Genomic DNA, 22,688 nt, shown 5'->3' with positions numbered 1-22,688 from the left:
ATGGCACCCAGTTGTGTTTCTTTTCAGCACCTGGGAAAAGCCAATAAAAATTCTCCATCCAGCTGAGATGCTCCCCGTTAAGCTAAATGTACAGAGTAGGACTGCTTGTGCTAATTTTGCCAATCTGCTGATTTTTCTAGCCTCACCCTGATGGTTGTACCTTCAGTGAAACATTTATACAGTAAAGGGAACCCATATACAGTATACAACCCTGATTGTGCAGTACTTCTAGAGCACCTACATGAATGCAGCTACACAGTACACTTTATAGCTGCTGTACTGAAAGTGAAGACACCAAGGATGAGGGCAGGAGGGAATGTTACGGTGTTGTGATAGAACCCTCACATATATTGCTTTTCCCCCTCCTAAGATTTAATTTATGTACAGAGCAAACCTATGCAGGGTTCATATTATATAGGATGTATGGAGAATCTTTTCACATAAACATTCTCAAGCGTGATCTACCCACTGACTTTATATTTTTCCTCAGAATGATGAGCTTATAGCTCAGAGGCAGGCCTTTAATGTTGTTTATTTTTAAGTAACTGGGAAAAGGCTTGCCACCTTGGTCAACATGAGTAATGTCCTTCCCTTAAAAGCAGTGTTTCTCAATCTTGGCATCTTGAAGATGTGCGGACTTCAACTCCCAGAGTTCCCCAGCCAGCGGTTCAAGAGTGCTTTAAAGGTTGCTTTCTGTCTTAACTAGATAGAGCGAACTAATTATTTTAACTTTGCTAAATTATTCCTTTATCTTTCTGGAATTAAGGCAAAGGGCTCTTCCGTATGTTGCATATGTAAGATCTTTACATTATTCAGTTTGGTGGATAAGAAACATGGATATGTGAGAGTATATATGCATGTATGTCTATATTTGTGAATTTCTGCATATGTAGGCATTATATATTTCTGTATATTTCAGGATGTAAGAAGCTACTACTCTGAGAGAAGTAAGCAATCAGATAGGAGGAGTCAGCTGTCCAATGGGATCAGAGAAACCCCCTCGCCAAAAACAGTCCGAAGTGAAACATACATTGATGAGCCCATATCTGATCTTTTCCGCACATTTTCTCTCCAGAGTGACATAGAGGGTGCCTCTCATCACCCTATTGAAACATCTCCTGTGGAGGACAATGAAGATGATCAAGAATGGGAAGGAAAATGGAATTATTCCAGAGATGCATAAATTATAAGATCTATTCAAATTAGCTAACTGAAAAGTAGCAAAAATGTGATGCAATTCATCTGGACCATTTCTTCCTCCTCTCAGCCCCCTGGACTTTTAAAGAAAGATCCTGGGTTAAATCATTAGCCCATTTTTTGCTGACATTATTGTAAAATGATACAACATTGATAGAACTGACAATCCATTGAGAGAGAGAATATATATTTTGTAAAAAAAATGTAGCATTTCAACTAGTCAGTGAAATTGGCTATAAAGCTATACATGTGAAAATCATTTATTCATTAATCTATTAATTCCCAGGTTTTTTTTACTGTGTGTGTTTCCTATCTTCCAATAAGAAATTTCTTACTTAACTACATATAGTTTGCAGTCTTAATAACAGGGCTTAGATAGTAGAATGTGAATGTATAGATGCAGCCATATTTTAGACTCCAAGTTTAGACACCTGGGATCTGATAAGCAAATACAATTATTCTCCAAGGCAGCATATTTAGGTCAGCTTAAAAGAATATTAACTTTCACATTCAGATCAGAAATATTGTTAGTGTTGCCATATATTTGTGGGTCACCATGTTACAATTTCAATGTTCTCAGCCATTTTAACAGTGTTATTGTTTATGACTACATTCATGGATACCATAATTCATATTTTACATACTGCATTTCTTATATTGAAGCCTGTTTCAAATCCAATAGGCTGAAAGCTACTTACAAATGTTATTTAAAGTAACATTTCCCCTCTTCTCCTAACACAGCGTTCACCATGGATATAATCTAGCGCACTTCACTGATGATATGGTTGCTGAAGCAGTCAAGGATGGGAACTGTTCAGCTCTTACTGATCGTTTTTGGCTGCTGCAGACAAATCCCCTTCCCTTGATTGCTAGGAACTGTCCTCCATGTAATTTTGGCTTGAGATACAAAGGAGATTAGACATATGGCTTCCAAAGAGGCATCTATATGTGTAATACCTGATCAGCACTTTCCAAAGCTGTAGTCAAATCTTACGTGGGCTCCTTATAAACTCAGGTTTAGTATTCTTTGGAAGATGACCAGTCCTGTGCTGTATAGAAGGTTGATTTAACTGGGAAAGGGAGCTGTGTTCTGCCATATGTGTATTGCTATTAAGAACATAAGAATATAAGCAGTGCCCTGCTGGGTCAGACCCTTGGCCCGCCTACCATTCTTACAGTGGCCAACCAACTGTGCAAGGAAGTCCACTGAGCCACCAGTGAGTACATTACAGATTTTCTGCTGCTTTAGCAAACAAGGGGCCTCACACAGTCACCACTTTACTGTTTTTATTACTTTGGTGAAAGAGGGCAGTGTAACTTTGTCTACTCCATTCCAGCTCTACAGCTCTCCACAAACTACTTCCAGGTGCTGCTAGCCACAAAAAAAAAAAAAAAAGACTTGCTGCCATGCTGCCAGCTCTGCCATTACCTTGCAGCACTAGACAAGGCTGAAGCTCATGTGTTACCAGTTATTCCCTCCTGCTTTACTCCATGCTCATATTTGTCAGCCAAGCTTTTTTGGACATGGGTTTAGTGCTCTTCCAGAAGGATGCTAGATCTGTGTTCAGAAGTAACCAAACCAACACAAGCACAAATACCTCCAAGCCTGAAACCTGATGGTAAGACAACTTGACAGATCATTGAATACACATTCCAAGCACAAACCTACAATTGCCCAACTCTGTCATACATACTTTAGGGAGACTGATTATTGTTTTTCTGCTTGTGGGTGACACTTGGAGGGAGAGGAAGCCTAGCCAGGAAAAGCCACCAATCAATTTTCTTTGGTTTCCTGTTAAAATGGTCAGGACAGCATCAGTCGCTGGCCTTGTGACTGTGTTAGAACAGGGGATGGCAATCAGGGCACCACATTTTATCCTGACATACTCTTCTGCTAGCTTATGGTTTGGTAGACTGCATTGCAATGTGTCCCTGGAGTGTTATATAAACCATTCAATTATAGAAAATATGACTTTTGACTTTGCAACTTGTCTGTGATTCTGGCTAATTGCTGTTTATTTAATAATCCATGGTTTAAGTCAGCTATGGGTTAGGGCACTATATGAACCAGGTTATACACTAGTAAAGTTCTGCTGGGTCCAGCAGTTACAATTCTTTGATTGCACATATCGACTTCCCATTTTCTATAGGTAAAGATAAAGGTTTCCCTTGACATTAAGTCTAGTCATGTCCGACTCTAGGGGGCGGTGCTCATTCCGTTTCAAAGCCAAAGAGCCGGCGTTTGTCCGTAGACACTTCCGTGGTCATGTGGCCGGCATGACTACACGGAACGCCGTTACCTGCCCACTGAAGCGGTACCTATTAATCTACTCACATTTGCATGTTTTCGAACTGCTAGGTTGGCAGGAGCTGGGACTAGCAATGGGAGTTCGCCCCGTCACGCAGATTCGAACCACCGACCTTCCGATCAGCAAGCTCAGCAGCTCAGCGGTTTAACCTACAGTGCCACCGCGTCCCATTTTCTATACATCAGTTAAAATGAAAAGCAATTTATATTGTGAAACAATATGAAACAATATAAAAACAATCAGTACTTAAGACAAAAATACCATAGAACATAGTCCACTACGTAGTATTACACTTCTGGGGAACCATATATGGATCATTGGGCTTCTAGTAATTCCTTGCTGAGAATTTACTGAACATCACAGCTGTACTTCAAAGCTTCTTAGAAGCACATTGAACAAAATAGGTGTTTTCTCTGTCTCATGTATATAATCTGTTCGTTTATTACATTGTGATCCTTGCATGTGTTACCTGACAATTGTGCATATAGGGTACATATATTCTCGAAAGAGTATTTTTATTCTTTCAATTTAAAATGAGAAACACTGCCAAGATTTTTTAAAGACATCTCTTCAAACGTTTATTTAATGGACCATTGTCACCTTTTAATGGTAGAAAGATTTTTATTGTCTGTGGAATGCAAAAGAAGCTCACAAACACAGATCTCATACGTAAGAACCTCTTTTTATTATTGTTCAATCACTGAAAATTCCCCAGTCTTTTCACAGTGTTATAAGCAGAGTTGGTCCCATTCCAAATAAAGTTACTTAATTTTTAGTAACATCATTACTATGGAAGAAAAGTGTGGACAATTCTAGACAACAAAGTTATATTTTTATAAATGAATGCTTCACCAGGGCAAGCCTTTTTCCATACCATTTAGCAACTACTCTAGCTTCATGTCCATCTGTCATGCTGAATCTGTAGGTTAGTGACATGCATCTGCAGGGGCATCAGGTGAGCAAATGACAAAAGCAGTATTGCGACACATTTTTTTTAGAAAAAAAGTCCTTGGAAAAAAGGACGGTTCTTAATGGTATGGATTCAACAGTCTCTTTTCATTCATAAAGAACTCTGTCCAAGAACAGAAGAACCTTTGATTCAGACAATGGGATAGATTATTTTCAGCAATTCATCCTTCCCTGCCACTTCCCTCCACATATCTCATATGCTGTTCTTGATATAATCTCCCACAGCAAATCTGAGTGTCACAAAGGGAAAGGGGAATCAGTGAAAATCACAGCATTAGTATTCTTTTGGAGCAGCCTATAAGTGAATGAAATTCCATTCACGGATTCTTGAGATGTACTGGTTTTCAGGAATATATGGGTGAATGAAAGCTTTCAATAAGTGAGAACATAGCTTATGTGGGAGTGTACTATATTTCCTTAGCATAATCATTGCTTCTTATAGCTACACTCAGGCTAAGATCAAGTTTTCCTGTTCTGGTTTCTGTTTTATAAATGGCTCTCATGATAATGTTCATGTTAGAAAGTAGGTACCAGTAAGATTTATTTAGGGAATTCTATATGAACTGAAGTTTGCTGCCTAGAAATCCTGCGTGACATTTCATTTCACTAAAATCAGTGATTTATAAGGAAAATAAATAAAATCTGTCCTTTCATTAGTTTTACTTTTCTTAGGTATCAATTTCACTATGATTTACTTTATTTATGGATTGAACATACTGTAAGAGAAACAAATACTTATATTTAGGGGATGGAAGCTTAACTGAGGTTGATCAAAGTTATTTCTCTGTTGGAATATGAAGAACTACCACAATGATCCAAAAATAGAAATACAAAAATGTGTGTTTTCAAAAAATCAGAGTTCCTCTTTTTTCTTCAGAATGAGTTGCCTCACAAGTTCGATCACATAAGGTTTTATTTCTTCAGTAGTGACAGTAGAGTCCCAAGCATTTACCACTTTCCCACTTGGATCCACAAGATATTTCCAGAAATTCCATGTTGGCTCTTCTCCAGTGGATTCTACATAAAAAAATAAAGTATAAATATCAGAGGTGGGAATCACCTCTAATGTTTTAATGTTGCATATTTCCAATCTTAAAAGACATGCAAGATTAAAAAGAGAAATTTGATTGTCCAAAGGAAAACAAATATTAAATAATATAGAAATAAAGATATCCCAGATCTTAGAAGTGTTGGTTTTGGTTTGGAAGACAAAAGTACTCAGTGCTTTAAGCATTTTAATGGAACATTTCAGCAAAATAGAACCTTACAACTGCAACTGATCATTCATCTATGTATGTTTTAATGTATGTGTCATCTATGTATTTTATCAATTCAAAACATCATTTATTTTACTATGTAATCTTAATTAACTTTGAGAGCCAGTTTGGTCTAGTGGTTAGGGCACCAGGCTAGAAACCAGGAGACTGAGAGTTCTAGTCCTGCCTTAGGCACGAAAGCTGGCTGGGTGACCTTGGGCCAATCACTCTTTCTCAGCCCAACTCACCTCACAAGGTTGTTGCTGTGGGGAAAATAGGAGGAGGAAGGAGTATTTGGTATGTTCGCCGCCTTGAGTTATTTATTAAAATAATAAAGGCAGGATGAAAAATCTAATAATAAATTTTTAAAAAATTGAACTCAGTTACTAATCTTCCCCAACCTCTCAAATGTAAACTATCATTGATAGTTATCATAAACTTCTACAGTTTTCAAGGAATAACAATACAGTTAGTATTTGCAGCTGATTCAACCTATCTGCAGTACTCACCAATTAAATATTTAAAGGCTGGATTTGCCCCGATGCCCTTCACTGCTATCTTGCTGAACATAGGAAAGGAAACGCTGTATGTTTGTCGGACAAAACTCTCAATTTCGTTATTACTATTGGGTTCTTGCTGTCCAAACTGATTGCAGGGAAATGCTAGCACATTAAAATGATAGGGGCCAAGTTCTCTCTGCAGCTTTTGTAAGGCTTTGTAGTGACTGTCAGTATATCCACACTCACTTGCAACATTGACAACTAATGATACCTAATGGAAGAAATAACAAAAATACAAGTCATAACACATTCTGCATTGTCCTTTCAGAAGTATTGCAGCCTTTACTTCCTATACATCCAAGCAGCTTGAGAAGAATAATATTTTGCTTTTAGACTTCAATTACTGCTTTGTCTTGCCTCCTTGAACGTGCATGTGATATGGATACAAATATGCATAAGAGGGGCAGGGTTTTGTGTGCTTGTGACTGTTTTGCTAATTTCTGTAATACATACATACTGATGAAGTAATTAACTGGATCCTTCTGAGACCCATATCTAAGTTGTTTGACACTGGATATGTTTGCGGATTATTTTTTCCCCCTCTCTTCATCAATGGAACACATTAGCCATTGTTCTATGGACAATTGTCTTATCAAATGGGTAATTGTCTGGTAAAGTTTTTACTGTACAACACAGCTTTATTCTTGAAGTTCAACTGATGAATACCTGTATGGAAATCAGAGTTATCGGTGTAGGAGAGATAAAAAATTATGGCCTTGCCCCTTTGAACGTGCATGTGATATGGATACAAATATGCATAAGATGGGCAGGGTTTTGTGTGCTTGTGATTGCCAGCTTGACTTTTTTGACCCCTCATGGATGCCCATGATGGCAATCCAAACCTCCCAGAGTCCCCCAAAGGGAGGAGATGGGAGGGGACAAATTGGATGGACGGATAAATAAATAAATAAATAAATAAATAAATAAATAAATAAATGTCATTCCTAAAAGCTCTAATATGCTACAGTCCGTTTATTAGCGAGATACCTATTCATTAAATCAGCCATTGTACCTTTAGGCATCAACTAAAGGAGAGTCAACCAATGTTTTTGTAGACCTTAGGACATAGGTTGCCCACCCTCAGCTAGAAATTTGTTTGCATTGTAACCAAGGCTATCAGTGGCATTTTATCTTCTTTCTGAATAATAATATTTCTTTATCTGGATTAAATGGACCCTATTGGTGCTCTTCTGAAATCCATGGGTTTCCACTTCAGAGTGGAAACAACTCAGGTGTTTGGGCCAGGATGTTAGGTGGGCTTGTCCTGGGAGATGGAATGTATGTGGTTATGCCCCAACTGTATTATTTGTTTTTCTTATTGGGGTTTTTGTTGTTGTCCTTAGGATATTACGATTTGTATTGTGCTTGTGATCACATTTTGGTGAGTTGGGCAGCCATATAAATCTTTGCATAGCTAAACAAATATTTTTTAGTAAGGCAACAATTAGAAATGGTTGCAAATGGTTCAAACCCCCCTAGATAATAGGTAGGTAATGTAGAATCTTATCTGAAGAGATAATAAATAATCTGTTATGCACTTGCAGTCCATAAAATGAAACATGGAATTTTCATGTACCAACAGAGTTATGAAAAAGCCATTCAACTACATAATCCACTAGGGCTGTGACTTTAAAAAATATTCTGCAACATTTACTTATTTATTGGATTTATATCTTCCTTTTCACTATGAACTCAGGGCAGCATCCCTTTTCCCCCACAAAACAACCCTGCCTAGTACTCTGGAACATGAGGGAGAACTGGAGCAAAGTCACCCAACCAGCTTTCCTGGCTGAAGATAGACCTGACTCTCTCCAATCATAGTCCAACAGCTCAACCATGATACCCCACTAGCTCTTATATCAGGTTTAAAAGAGTAAAATTCCTGAATCAGAATACAGGAAGAGTTATTGAATAATTAATTTAGCAGAAATGAAGGTAATGAATTCATTATCAGTAAAATACTTATTTTCAGTGTTAGCTTTTGCTAGTGTTCCTGAAGAGGCCGCAGCGAAACAGTTTGACTTCACACCTAATGGCAGTTCCTTCCTTCTAGATTGGAAGTTGGAGAAAGGGATAAGGAGAGAAAAGCTACTTCGAGATTTAAAACTTTTAATTCTGATTTGGATATTCACATACCCGAATTACAGTTGCATGCCAAAATTTAGGTATCGCTGATCGATTTGTATGTTTCAGTTCCTCCCTAAGTGAACCGAGGCTGATACAACCGCTACACAGTACAGAGTTAGACATAATATCTTTCTGCACATTTGAGTGCATACTTATTATTTATGTGCAGTCATTTACAAATTCAGAGTAAAAACCTGGCAGATGCAGAAGTCTGGAGACCCTTTCAGCCAATACTTTGTAACACCCCCTTTGGTAAAATAGCAGCTTCTAAACATTTCCTGTAGCCAGCTAAGGGTCTTTTTATTTTTGCTTTGGGAATTTTTTACTGATGAGTAAATACCCCAACTTTTCTAAACCTGCAGGTTGTGAATGTTGGTCTGTCTCCTTTCAACAATCAGGGTCTCCTCTAAGTAGTTTTCTGAGCACCTGAAAACAAAGACAATTCACTCTTACAAAGCAGAGGTTATTTAAAAAAATCTCTAAATATTTCCAGCTAGCAATTTCAACTGCAAAAATGTATCCTCTAAAGTACTTAGAGGAAAGAAAGATAATTTTTAAATGGGTTTCCCATAATAACTTGATTATTATTGAAAAACTGAAAGGAGATCTCAAGAGGTCTGCAAGGAAGAATAGGAAAAACATCCAAAAGAATAGAAGCTCTTAGTTGGCTACAGGAAAATTTCTTTTCTACCAAAGAAGGTTTTACGAAGTACTGCCAGCTATAACTGCTATATTTACTGTTTTTTTTTAATTTTGATTTTATAAACAACTCTGCCTAAACAGTAGTTATGTAATCAAATTTGCAGGAAGGTGACAAATATAACTTTATATCATGTAAAGGTTGTGTCAGTTTCTGTTCACTTTACAGTTTAATTCAAACAATCAATTTAATCAGGGGGTAACTACACTTTTACATACAACTGCATTGTGCAATTAATTACCTGTGATTAATTTCATATGCCATTTTGGGGGTAAACTATGTGAAGTAACAGAAGTGGTAATAGGATTTGGGGCGTGGGGGCAGAACATTTTTATGCTGGAATCACCAGTGTTTTTAACTGTGTTTCTCTAAATGACACTGAAGCTCTTAACTCCTAATTTAACTGGAGGTAATACCAAAAACAACAACAATCGTAACAACTTTATTTATGGCCTGAGACTAAATAAGTAAATAGGAAGGATTCTAATTTGCCAATAAGCGTCTATATCTGAATGACTTTAATATATCAAATAGCATCCCAACCAGCTATTCTTCAGATAGAGTTATTTCTCATATGGTCAGAGGAAGACCACCTGATACCACATTTGGCCATTAGCAAAAAAAAGAGACAGACAGAAATCAGGCATTCTGCTCAAAAGTGAAAGCTGTCCAGTAAATAGAGAAACATTGAGTTCACTGAGTCACTGAATTCTTGTAAGATAAAGAGCAGGGGTTGGAATTCTTTTGCAATGGCTTCTTGGCCCTCTATAAGAAAGATTCCTTATCAGAAGCTCCTGGATTCTTGTGTGGCACTGAATTGTTCCCAATCCAGTGTGCCAGGGATAAGCCTGCCATGTATTAGGACTACAGTTTCCAGGATTCCTACTCAGCATCATCAGCTGCTATGTTGCATTGTGAATCTGGGGGCAGGTGGCAGCTTATCTGGAAAGCAACATTACAGGAAGGTTACTGTATGGCTAACCAGAATTTGTAAAGGACCAGCTATAGTATTGGATGATAAATATGGAAAATCCGTGCTTTGATATGCCATCAAAGAAATTGTGAATGTAGAATATTCCCTATCTCTTAATTGTTCCTTTTCAGTCTAAGGAAGCCAGCAGCCATGCTGGCTAGAAATAATAGGATTTGTCATCCCACATGGCTTGAGAGTGCCAGACTGTGGAGGGCTTAGCCCTTAAGTGAAGTAACTACAGGAGGGAGCAAGTTCATGATAACAGCTGAGAGTTAAATTACTACTAATGGGCAACAAATCCAAATTGAATGTGAATCAAGTCTGCCATCTAGTGGACACTGTAACCTCTCACACTTTGCACTCCTAAACATGTTGAAAGAGTGCATTTAATGCGTGTATTAAAACAAGGAGTTGAGAATGAAACAAAGCATACTATAAGTTTGTAACCTAGGAAAAGGGAACGATTAGTTACTGTATATGCAAAGCAATATATTCACTACATTTAATTTGTGGTCAGAATGTATATTACCAAGCATTCTGATTACTTGAACTATCTCTGTAGATATATGAGGGAACAAGAAGAAATGATCAGGGCATATAATATTAGAAAATATATCAGCTGGTATCATAAAAAGGACAAGATATGGGAAGTAGCTGTGAAATTGTAAACAATACATTATTTTTTTTCTTTCAGGTGTTACTTTCATTATACAATTGCTGATTTTACAAGTGACTTTATGAGAAGTTGCCAATTTCAACTTACAACTCTTGTATTTCTTCTTTCTTTTTACAAAATCTACCATGGAGAGAAAGATGGAATAGCTGAACTATAGTAATGCTAGGAAGCCTCCATCTGGAATTAGCCAAGTACTTTGCAACTCAGTGGGTGACTTTGAGATAGTTACTGTTGTGAGAATGAAAGTAAGGATTGACTATTAATGCTACCTTGCACTCCTTAGAGGAAATAGAGAATATAAATGTAACAAATTCATTAAAGGTGTTCATAAATGTTACGTTCTTGGGCAGTGAGAAATGTAAAAAGTGTATTGGTAGAAACTAAAGTATTCTAAAGAAGTCTATTAAAGTAAAAGTAACCTCCTTTGTTGTCAATGAAGATATTGAAGTGATAGATAGCTTCTGCCTTTTAGGATCAACCATCCAGGGTAAAGGAACAAGCGGTCAAGAAATACACCACAGACTAGCACTTGGTAGAGTAGCAATGAAGACCTTGGAAAAGATATTCAGATGTGGGGAGATGTCTATACCTACAAAGATCAGAATGGTGCAGGCAATAATATTACTTGTGGCAGTCTATGGAAGAACAAGTTGGACTTTGGAGAAGCCAGATAGATAGAGTATCAATGCTTTTGAATTGGTGTTGGAGAAGACTCCTGAGAATATAACTAAGAAAACAAACAAATGCATCATCAAACAAATCAACCCTTACTTCTCACCAAGGCACAAATGACCAGGCTCAAATTATCATACTCTGGACACATTATATGAAGACAAAGCTCTCTAGAAAAATGTCTAATGCTGGGAAAGAGGGGGAAAAAAAGGAGGGTGATGGATGGATTCAATTACAGCACCAGGTTGGGAAGAGATTATGCTGGAGAAAATCTATCTATGTGGTTGCTAAGAGCCAACACATAATCAATCAATCATTCAATCAAGATTGACATCAGATGACTTCATGGACACATCCATATGGTCCTTTTGATAATGATGTAGAAGCAGTTGGCCATCTTGGATTGGTGGTTTGTTTTTTTTAACTTCTCATTCTAGACTACAACTCTGTGATTTCCTGATGTTCTACCCAAGCACTTATAAACTGTATGCTATACTGCTTAGCTTCTGAGACCAACCAAGGTCATACATTTTATTACCTATCTTGGCAAAGTAATATATTAAAGAGTTGATAAAACAAAGATCATCCAAAATGATATAAGGAAAATACTTTGGGTAGTGAATCCTGTCCCAATGCATTTTTCATAAACCATCGAGAGCTGTATGATTAATCTTGGTTAGTGTAAACAACCAGTTTTATATCAGACTGTTTGCATCAAAGACTGGATAAAAGCTTCTTATTTATAGATTGATAAACTATAGTAATGTACTTTTGAGCTCTTAAATTAGTATCCAAAGTGCAAGATAAATGCCCCAAAGCATCTCATTGTCACTATTTTTTTTTCTCCACAGGAACATCTTAATAAGTGGTAGCGTTATTGGTTATGTGTGTGTGTGTGTATGCATAAGGGAGAGAGAAAGCGGAAGAAACAGAACATATAAGCCATGCATCCTGGTTTAATTTACCCTTACAGTATAGTGAATTATATTTACATATTTGGGCATATAGTAACATCAGAGGAAAATAAATGCAGGAGTAAAGATAGTAACAGTTACTGTTGTTCTCAATCCATTCAAAAATTCACTTTAATGAACTACAGTAGGTTTTCTATGCACTGAGTCCTAATAAATTAAATTCTTAATTAGGCTTTAATTTAAAATTAAAATTAAGACCTTGGAATATATATTTACTTATTCGGTTTCAGATTTTAAATAAAGATGTTGTCATCACCATTATCATCACCTCCTGTTTATATTAGTAATTAAGAGCTTCAGCAGGCAGTAATGAATAAATTTTAATGTAGATAAATGAACATTATGGTAAATTACTTTATACAGGATTACTTTACTTATCTGCATGGATTTGGAACCATAATTCTTTGTGCAATTTATTAGAAGTAATGCTACTTCAAACACAGTATTTGTGTTTTCCATGTTACTTCTAAATTTCTAACTAGGACAGGGTTTCTCAACCTGGGCAACTTGAAGATGTATGGACTCCCAGAATTCTCCAGCCAGCTTGGAGCCCTATGGAACATACTGAGAAAGTATTCTGCACGAACCCCTTTGCAATAGGTAAGTAGGAGCTGGCACACATTTATATTAGGTTAATGGAGAATTTCTCAACAGGCTGAGAAATAACAACATTTACAGCTGTCTATACTCATGCATTTTACTACTCTTTGATCCAATTGCTCCTATTCTCCTCCCGTCCATGTACAGGTAATTTAGGATTAAGGCTTTGTCAATGTGATAAACCAGATTCTATTTCACAACAACTTATGACATAATCATTCCACTCTGGGAATGTTCTTAATAAGAAAAAAGGGAGGTAAATTAAATTAAATTAAATTTGATAATCTTTCAGGTGCCACAAGCCTCTTTCTTTCTAGAAACATCTTGAAAGGCCTGTATCTAGACTAGCTGTAAGCATCCCAGTGTCTTCCAGATGTTTTGGACCATAAATCCATAATCCTTAAATTTAGGCTGTACTTGCTTGGTCTTATGGGAATGGTAGTTCAAAACATCTGAAGAGCAAGATACTTTTGTATCTAGTACAGTAGAAATAAAGTGATGTTTGCAACTTCAATATTAGACTCACAAAGAAAAACAGTTTTCAGGCAGGTTTTACCCCATGTGCTGTTTAACAGTAAGTATCAAATATATGTTTCTTAGCTGCTATATGGTAAAAACTTCTTGAGTTTTAATTAAATTTGCATCTCTAGAGAGTGTTAAGTTCAATTTCTGAGTTCTAAATCATTAGTTCTAGGCGATTTAATTTTCGTGGATTTTCTTCAGACTTTCTATATCACATAAACACCCAGCGTTAGAACTCAAATGAACGATTATTTTTATTAGCTTAAAGAAACTCTGATGCGGCAGCTGTCTTTGTTTCGTTGATACCCACTCCTCTGTCTTTCTTCATCCCAGTGAATCAATTGTTTTGTTTTGTATTAAAGAAAACAGATGGTTTGCAACGTAGCTCAGTAAATCGTTTAAAAAAGATTACGAGTCGATTCCAACCCTACGCCTTCCTCTCGCACAGTCAGTCAGAAACACGCTCGAAAGCAAGGCAGGGAGTTCTGCCCGCCTGCCACGTAGACGCAGACTCGGCTGTTCACAAAAAGCAGAGGGAGTCTCGCGCGCGCGGACGCAGAAAAAGGAAGGGGAAAAGAGCCGACCGTAAACTTTTTAATAGAGCTTTACAGAACCGTAGACGCCAAGTCGCAGACAGGCCCCCCATCCCGCAAACCCTCCAAGCCAGTTCAGTGCGCCTTCTCCTTTTTCCCGTCCGTCATGCAGGCATGCAGAGAAGGCTCGCTGGTTAGTTGGTGCAGCAGAGGCGGCTCTCCTTGGCAGACTTACCGAGCCTCTGTATTTCTCCAGGGAGACTAGCTTGTCCCTGATGTTGACCACTTTAAACGAGTAAAAATTGTCCTCTTTCTGCTCGGAGGCAGAAAACGCCAAGAACAGCAGTCCTCCTACGACCACCAGCATGGCTATGGCGATGAGAAAAAATTTAGGAAAGGAAGAGCCAATTTTGTGCTCCGCGCTGTCCTCAGGATCTAACATACTGCACAGCTTTCTACTGACGTCCTCACTACCGCAAAGCATTGCGGGAAAGAAGTTACGGCTGCTGGAAGGAAGGAAGGAAAGAAAGAAGAAATAAAGCAGGTTTTTCTAGATATAACGGAATCATCTTCTTGGTCAAGGAGTTCGTCTAGCAAGGACTTGATTTTGTAAAGAAAAAGCCAAATTTCATAGCAAAGCATTTCTTTTATAATGCCAATTGAAAATGCATGCTATACTGCACAAGCAATTGAGTTTCAGCACTCTTTATCCAGCAAGAGTGTTGAACAATGATGGGCGAGTTGTGTAGAAACTTTGCTTTATGATTTTCAGCTAAATTGATATAGATTATGACCGGTGAAGCCATGGTTTGTCATCCTGGGACAGTAGTCCTATAATTTCAGACATTAGGTGCCTGTCTTGGGGTGAACTGTTAGGCTTAAACATCATATCCAATTCACTTTAACCATTAAGGATTAATGTTAATTAATAAGAACTCAAAGAAATAGAATATCTCTACTACTTGACCAGTTCACAAGTTCACATCAACCTGCAGGTTCAGAATAGGCTTAACAAAAGCAAAAACATTTAGCCATATTTAGAAAAGATCCACTACAATATATTGGACCTTAATTAATACATACCCATTTATTTCAGTGTACATCTAACTATAAATCTAAATCCAGCCAAACAAAACTGTGCAGAATTGTCAAAATGCAACATTACTCTATTGTGGTAGAAGTTCTAGACACCTGGTGGGATATTAAATGCCAGAAAAGAGAGGAGTTCTTTGACTTTGCTGCTTCGGTGAGTCGTTTCCAGGTAGTTATTATGTCTTTCTTATCAGCCACTAGATGCTTATATTGTTTTTTAAGACAGAGTAGATATTCAAGGGTCTCAGTGTTTGTATTGATGTCCCCTGACTCTGATTTATACAGATGGTAGGCAGTGGTGAGAACTTTCTTAGCTTCTACATGGTCTTTATCAAACCATGGCTTTGATGCAGTTGAGGATCTTTTAATCGAGAAATCGGGGTCACAAGCTAATAAGCGTTATAGTTTTTGTGCTAAGGTTTTGTACAGATTCAGAGGATCTTGAGTGAAATTAGTTGATATGAAAGTAATTCACCATATCTGCAATTTATCCTCTGCCTTCTTCATCTTTTGGTCAAGCTGCAAGGTCCATTTAGCACAGGATCTTGCTTGTCCTGCTGGGGAAATTGCAGGAGTAAAATAAGCCTCAAGATATATCTGTCGGATAAGGGGCTTCAAATATAAACAGAGTGGGAGATGATAGCTGTCTAAATGGGGTAATATTTTGAAATTCTCCACATAGTATAACAAATTAGTGGTAATTATCATGTAGTCGATAGTGCTTGTCATAGCCCCTGTGATAAATGTAAGTTCACCAGGGTAATCTCCTTCAATGGATCCATTCAGTGTGAGTAGATTGAATTTATTCACCAATTTTGCAAGGCAAAGACCTGTATAGTTAGAATTATTGTCTTTGGATAAATGGTGAAAAGGGTGCAAACTGAGTTATTCTCTGAAGCTGGTGGGTACTGTTGGAATTTAGTGTATAATGTAAAACCATCAGGACCCTTCCTAGCATTGAAATCACCCCCAACAATTACCATTGCCTTGGGATGCTCCAAAAGAAGATCACTGATGTACTGCTACAACTCCACCCAAGATGTGCTGACCTCAGCTCTTCTTAGTAGTGGTGGGAGATAAATGTTAATAATTATCACTAAGGTGTTGCTTAAGTCAAGCAGTAATGCCAAAGCTATTTGTCTTAGTGGGGGAATAGATATGGGTACTGCCCTTAAAGAGGTAGAAATGAGAATACCCAAACCACCTTTCATCTGCCCTGGTCCTCCGCCCGGAATTGCTTCAAGTTTATATGAATGATATCCATTTAATAGGAGGTCATCAGCTGTCCATGTTTCCTGCAAAAGCCACCATACAAGGGCTCGAAGTGATTGAGATTTCTATTGCGATACCAACCAGCTATGTTCCATGTTAGGATTTTTAGGGTATTTGCCTTGCATTGGTCCACATAATGTCATACCTTCTGCATTATAGGCCCTGAACTACCATTGTCCTCCTTTTGATCCTGCTGGATCCCACCAATACACTTATCTTCTTGAGATTCAGGCTTGAGATTTTCAGGGGGCTGCTCATGAACCTGCGCGACTACAAGAGTTTTTGGTTTTGAAGCTTCTAGTAGATTCAGAGGACTATTAGGACGTGAGTTAAGCGTGGAGAGGTCCTCCATATCAGGCACTACCATAAGTTTTTGTAGATCTTGAATTTTCATGTCAGCTGTAAGAGTGCAAGAGGGTTGCTCTTTTCCAGGAGTGCACTCACATTGTTGCTTGTGATGGGAATTATCAGACTGTGTATTTTGTAAGGCGAATTTTATTAACGGCTTGGCTTTGACAGGTTGTCATTAGGGACTCTCTTAGATCATCTAGTCTCTTAAATATATCAGCCTGTCTTGTGCCCGACAAGGCACTGAAGGAGTTAATCAAACTTTCTTCCAGTGAATCATTTGGCAGCTGTGTTGTTATGGGTTGAACAAGTTGTTTGCTTAGGTTTTTCCCTATCGGAGGCTCTGTTGATAAAAGTCCTTGAGATTATCTGAAGAAGTTTTGCTGTTGTATATTACAGTGCCCGTACCCTCTAGGCTGCATTGAGCCATAAGCGAAAGAAGTTTTTCACTTCTTTAGAGTGAAAAACACAAACTGTAAAGATTGAAAAGGTGCTCAAGAAAGGTTTCATTTTAAAGAGCATGCTGGGTACCACAGATTGTCCAAATGTCAACAAGACATAACTGCCTCTAGATGGAAGCCATTCTGCATTTTGTAAGTCTATGAATTGTCTCTCACAGCGTAATAGCTGGCTTAAGGACTGAATAATGGCTTTTTTGATCCCTATCTGCCTCTGTTTATTCTGTTGTTTAAAATTTTCAAGGTTATCTTATGAGTTTGTAGGAGACATTTACCTATTGAAAGCTTTTCATCCTTCACTCCTTTTCTGTGAATCTGCTTATCTTTTCCTTTTCCTCGCTGACACTTCCTGTTAAAGGTTTAAATTTAGAAATCTTCCTTTCCTCTGTCGGCTGTTTGTAAATCACAATTTAAGTACAACTCATTTAATTTGGTAGGGTGGACAGTGTGATTTGGCTGGCTCTCAAATTTCATAAAGGATTCTTTTAGGGAGTCAACTTTGTTTTTAATCGTAGTCAGCAGGTCAAAAACTGAAAGGACAGTCTGTGCAGTCAATAGGCTGTGTCTAGTTATAAAGTCTAGTGCATTTTGTTCTTTCAGGGATTTGGAGTTAAGGTTCATGTCTCCTTCCTGTGTAAGTCATTCAGCGGCTGAGCTGGCAGCAACTGCCTGTGGGGAGGGGGCAGTCTCTATCAGAGATGAGAACTCTCAGTCTCCTGGTTTCTAGCCCATTGCCTTAACCACTAGTCCAAACTGGTCTAGTTCATAAAGCCATATTATATTAAGAAATATATTCCTTTAATCAATATAAAGCATTAATTCAAATTTCAGTGAGACTGTCAGCTCAGAGTTTATCCAAATCAGTTCTGGGCTGACAGTGATGAGTCACATATTTACATGATTTTCAGGGTCAACTAGCTCCTTAATGGTCACCAGCAGTTCTCTAAATCCTGTCTGAGCTTTATATAACAGATGCTTAAGCAGCATGATTAGGTAACTTAAATGGTCAATGAGCAAAATTGCCCAACGTGGAGCTATATTTTTTTCTGCACAAAATATCCATGAAATATATCAAACATATCAAATATAAATATAATATTACAGATACAAAACCGTTTTACAAATGTATCTTGAGTTTAATTGTTTAGCCAATTAATTTTGTTGTTTATTCGTTCAGTCGCTTCCGACTCTTCGTGACTTCATGGACCAGCCCACGCCAGAGCTTCCTGTCGGTCGTCAACACCCCCAGTTCCCGTCACCTCTAGAATATCATCCATCCACCTTGCCCTTGGTCGGCCCCTCTTCCTTTTGTCTTCCACTCTCCCCAGCATCAGCATCTTCTCCAGGGTGTCCTGTCTTCTCATGATGTGGCCAAAGTATTTCAGTTTTGCCTTTAATATCATTCCCTCAAGTGAGCAGTCTGGCTTAATTTCCTGGAGGATGGACTGGTTTGATCTTCTTGCAGTCCAAGGCACTCTCAGAATTCTCCTCCAACACCTAGAAATACAAATACAATCTTCGCACCTAGAAATACAAAGTCTTTCACTGCTTCTACATTTTCTCCCTCTATTTGCCAGTTATCAATCAAGCTGGTTGCCATAATCTTGGTTTTTTTGAGGTTTAGCTGCAAGCCAGCTTTTGCACTTTCTTCTTTCACCTTCATCATAAGGCTCCTCAGTTCCTCTTCGCTTTCAGCTATCAAAGTGGTATCATCTGCATATCTGAGATTGTTAATGTTTCTTTTAGCGATTTTAACTCCAGCCTTGGATTCCTCAAGCCCAGCATGTCACATGATGTGTTCTGCATACAAGTTGAATAGGTAGGGTGAGAGTATACAGCCCTGCCGTACTCCTTTCCCAATCTTAAACCAGTCCGTTGTTCCGTGGTCTGTTCTTGCTGTTGCTGCTTGGTCATTATACAGATTCTTCAGGAAGCAGACAAGATGACTTGCTATCCCCATACCACTAAGAACTTGCCACAATTTGTTATGGTCCACACAGTCAAAGGCTTTAGAATAGTCGATAAAACAGAAATAGATGTTTTTCTGAAACTCCCTGGCCTTTTCCATTATCCAGCAGATATTGGCAATTTGGTCCCTAGTTCCTCTGCCTTTTCTAAACCCAGCTTGTACATCTGGCAATTCTTGCTCCATGAATTGCTGAAGTCTACCTTGCAGGATCTTGAGCATTACCTTACCGGCATGTGAAATGAGTGCCACTGTTCGATAGTTTGAACATTCTTTAGTGTTTCCCTTTTTTGGTATGGGGATATAAGTTGATTTTTTCCAATCTGATGGCCATTCTTGTGTTTTCCAAAATTGCTGGCATATAGCATGCATTACCTTGACAGCACCATCTCGCAAGATTTTGAACAGTTCAGCTGGGATGCCATCGTCTCCTGCTGCCTTGTTATTAGAAATGCTTCTTAAGGCCCATTCAACCTCACTCTTCACGATGTCTGGCTCTAGCTCACTGACCACACCATCAAAGCTATCCCCGATATTGTTATCCTTCCTATACAGGTCTTCTGTATATTCTTGCCACCTTTTCTTGATCTCTTCTTCTTCTGTTAGGTCCTTGCCATCTTTGTTTTTGATCATACCCATTTTGGCCTGGAATTTACCTCCGATGTTTCTAATTTTCTGGAAGAGGTCTCTTGTCCTTCCTATTCTATTGTCTTCTTCCACTTCCGTGCATTGCTTGTTTAAAAATAATTCCTTATCTCTTCTGGCTAACCTCTGGAATTTTGCATTTAATTGGGCATATCTCCCCCTATCACTGTTGCCTTTTGCTTTCCTTCTTTCTTGGGCTACTTCTAGTGTCTCAGCAGACAGCCATTTTGCCTTCTTGGTTTTCTCTTTCTTTGGGATGTATTTTGTTGCCGCTTCCTGAACAATGTTGTGGACTTCTGTCCATAGTTCTTCCGGGACCCTATCTACTAAGTCCAATCCCTTAAATCTATTCTTCACCTCCACTGCATATTCCTTTGGAATATTAGTGAGCTCATATCTAGCTGATCTGTGGGTCTTCCCTAATCTCTTTAGTCTGATCCTAAATTGTGCAAGAAGTTCGTGATCGGAACTACAGTCAGCTCCAGGTCTTGTTTTTACTGACTGTATAGATGTCTGCCACCTTTGGCTGCAAAGGATGTAGTCAATCTGATTTCGGTGTTGTCCATCTGGTGAAGTCCATGTATAAAGCCATCTCTTAGGTTGCTGGAAGAGGGTGTTTGTTATGCACATTGAGTTGTCTTGGCAAAATTCTATCAGCCTGTGTCCTGCTTCGTTTTGTTCTCCCAGGCCATGCTTACCTGTAATTCCAGGTGTCATTTGACTGCCCACCTTAGCATTCCAGTCTCCTGTGATGAAAATAACATCTCTTTTAGGCGTGTCGTCCAGTAGGTGCTGCAGATCCTCATAGAACTGCTCTACTTCAGCTTCTTCAGCATCTGTGGTTGGGGCGTATATTTGGATCACTTTGATGTTAGATGACTTGCCCTGAATTCGAATTGAGATCATTCTATCATTTTTTGGATTGTATCCAAGCACTGCTTTAGCCACTTTACTATTAATTATGAAGGCTACTCCATTTCTTCTGTGGTCCTCTTGTCCACAGTAGTAGATCTGGTGGTCATTTGATGTGAAGTGGCCCATTCCAGTCCATTTCAGTTCACTGACGCCCAAAATCTCTATCTTGAATCTTGACATCTCACCAATAACCCCATCCAATTTGCCCTGACTCATAGATCTTACATTCCAGGTTCCATTGGTGTGTTGATCCTTAGAACATCGGATTCGCCGTTCACCACCAGCACCGTCGGCCGCTAGCCGTCCTTTCAGCTTTGGGCTAGCTGCGTCATCACGTCTGGGGCTAGTTGAACTCATCCTCTGTTCCTCCCCAGTAGCATTTTGACCATCTTCCGACCTGGGGGTCTCATCTTCCGATGGTATACCGACATATCTCTGGTCGTACTGATCCATTTAGTTTTCACGGCAAGAATACTGGGGTGGGTTGCCATTACCTTCCCCAGGGATTGCATTTAGTCTGACCTCTCTGTCATGACCTTCCCGTCTTGGTTGGCCCTTCACAGTTTAGCTCATGGCTCATTGAGGTGCTCAAGCTCCAGCACCACGACAAGGTAACGATCCTTTGCTGAAGAGCCAATTAATAAAAATAATGAATTCAATACTTTCAGACTTGGCCATGGTATAAGAGCTAAAATGTATGGAACAGAACCTTATAATATTTACATGCAGCTTCCTGTTTTCCAAAGGAAATGTTGCTCCATCTCACTTGCAATAAAGAGAATGACCTCTCCATCAATTCTTCAGCAGTGGGAACAGGAAGAAGAAATCCTTAAAGTATACTCTTCAAGTGTAGTCCCATGTACAACATGTTATGCTAATTCAATCTGGATATAACTAAGACTGTGTCATGATAACCAGGCAGAAATCTACATTAAGTGTCTCTTACATGTGCCATTGATTGTATCATCATCATCATCATCATCATCTATTAAATATGAGATGATCACAGTAACTTAAAAAGAATTCCTCAGAAGACAAGCACTCATTTATATGTAGGATGAATGCATAATAGTAGCCAGTGGGATGTAGTACAGCAAGCTTAAATTTTTTCAGATTCAGTATGCCCTGTAACAACCATCAGGGCCGCAACTAGGATCTGTGTCACCCGGGGCAAACATGGATTCCGTGCCCATTTTGGTGCCCCCCGTGCTCATTTTGGCACCCCCCAGCGCAGCACCTGGGGCACATGCCCCGCTTGCCCCCCCCACCAGTTGCGGCCCTGACAACCATCCTTAAAGGAAATGGTAGATGGGCAGATGCTTATCTGGTTTCCCCTCCATTCTTCTCCTGCATATTCTCTTCCTGTTTTTATGTTTCTTTCATGTTCTATTTACATTTTAAACAACAAAAAAGAAACAAACATATAAGTCCAGAAAATCCACCAACCCACTCTAAAGATCAGTGGTGTTATGATACATGATATCCAATTTATTTCACGCAATTTTATCCATACTTCTTTCAAGGAATGCACAGCAGCATAAATAACTTCCTTTCCAATTTTTTCCCCTTATGACAATAATGCAGAATGGATGAAGCTGGGAGAGTAATTGACTACAATACCCAGTGAGGATTTCAAACTGGATTTTTATTTTTTTATTTATTTGATTAAGTTATATAGCTGCCCAATCACTGTGCAACTCAGGCCCTGTACAGGATTAAAAATAGCAAACGATGATAAAACAGAGTGCACCAGAGGCAACTTCAAACAACTAAAAATAACCAAAAGCAATCAAAATTGACATAAAACGTCCTGACCCCGTGCCTGGGGGATAAATAGATCTTCTAAAAGGCAGGCAGGGTTGGAGCCATCCAAATCTCAGGAGAAGTGCTTCTCCATAGGACAACTGTGGCAGCAGAAAAGAAA

The 22,688-nt window shown here is 38.7% G+C and overlaps 2 protein-coding genes across 2 annotated transcripts in view; one reads left to right on the top strand and one right to left on the bottom strand.

Moving 5' to 3' along the window:
• Positions 1-1,183, top strand: part of SLC26A8 (solute carrier family 26 member 8) — a 46,702-nt gene extending 45,519 nt beyond the window's left edge. Inside the window, exon 20 of the mRNA XM_063299847.1 lies at positions 920-1,183. Coding sequence (XP_063155917.1) covers positions 920-1,183 — 264 coding nt within the window. The remainder of the gene's footprint in view (positions 1-919) is intronic.
• A 3,336-nt stretch (positions 1,184-4,519) lies between these two features.
• Positions 4,520-14,541, bottom strand: GPX7 (glutathione peroxidase 7). The gene is made up of 3 exons (XM_063297954.1): positions 14,304-14,541; positions 6,241-6,502; positions 4,520-5,492 (listed from the first exon to the last, which is right to left on the bottom strand). Exons 1-3 carry the CDS (start codon positions 14,508-14,510, stop codon positions 5,329-5,331), a joined length of 633 nt encoding a protein of 210 aa, XP_063154024.1. The 5' UTR covers positions 14,511-14,541; the 3' UTR covers positions 4,520-5,328.
• Positions 14,542-22,688: the final 8,147 nt, after the last annotated feature.

The sequence above is a fragment of the Candoia aspera genome, chromosome 3 (genome assembly GCF_035149785.1).
Source record: "Candoia aspera isolate rCanAsp1 chromosome 3, rCanAsp1.hap2, whole genome shotgun sequence".
Lineage (NCBI taxonomy): Eukaryota > Metazoa > Chordata > Lepidosauria > Squamata > Boidae > Candoia > Candoia aspera.
This window is presented reverse-complemented; position numbering and strand designations above follow the sequence as displayed.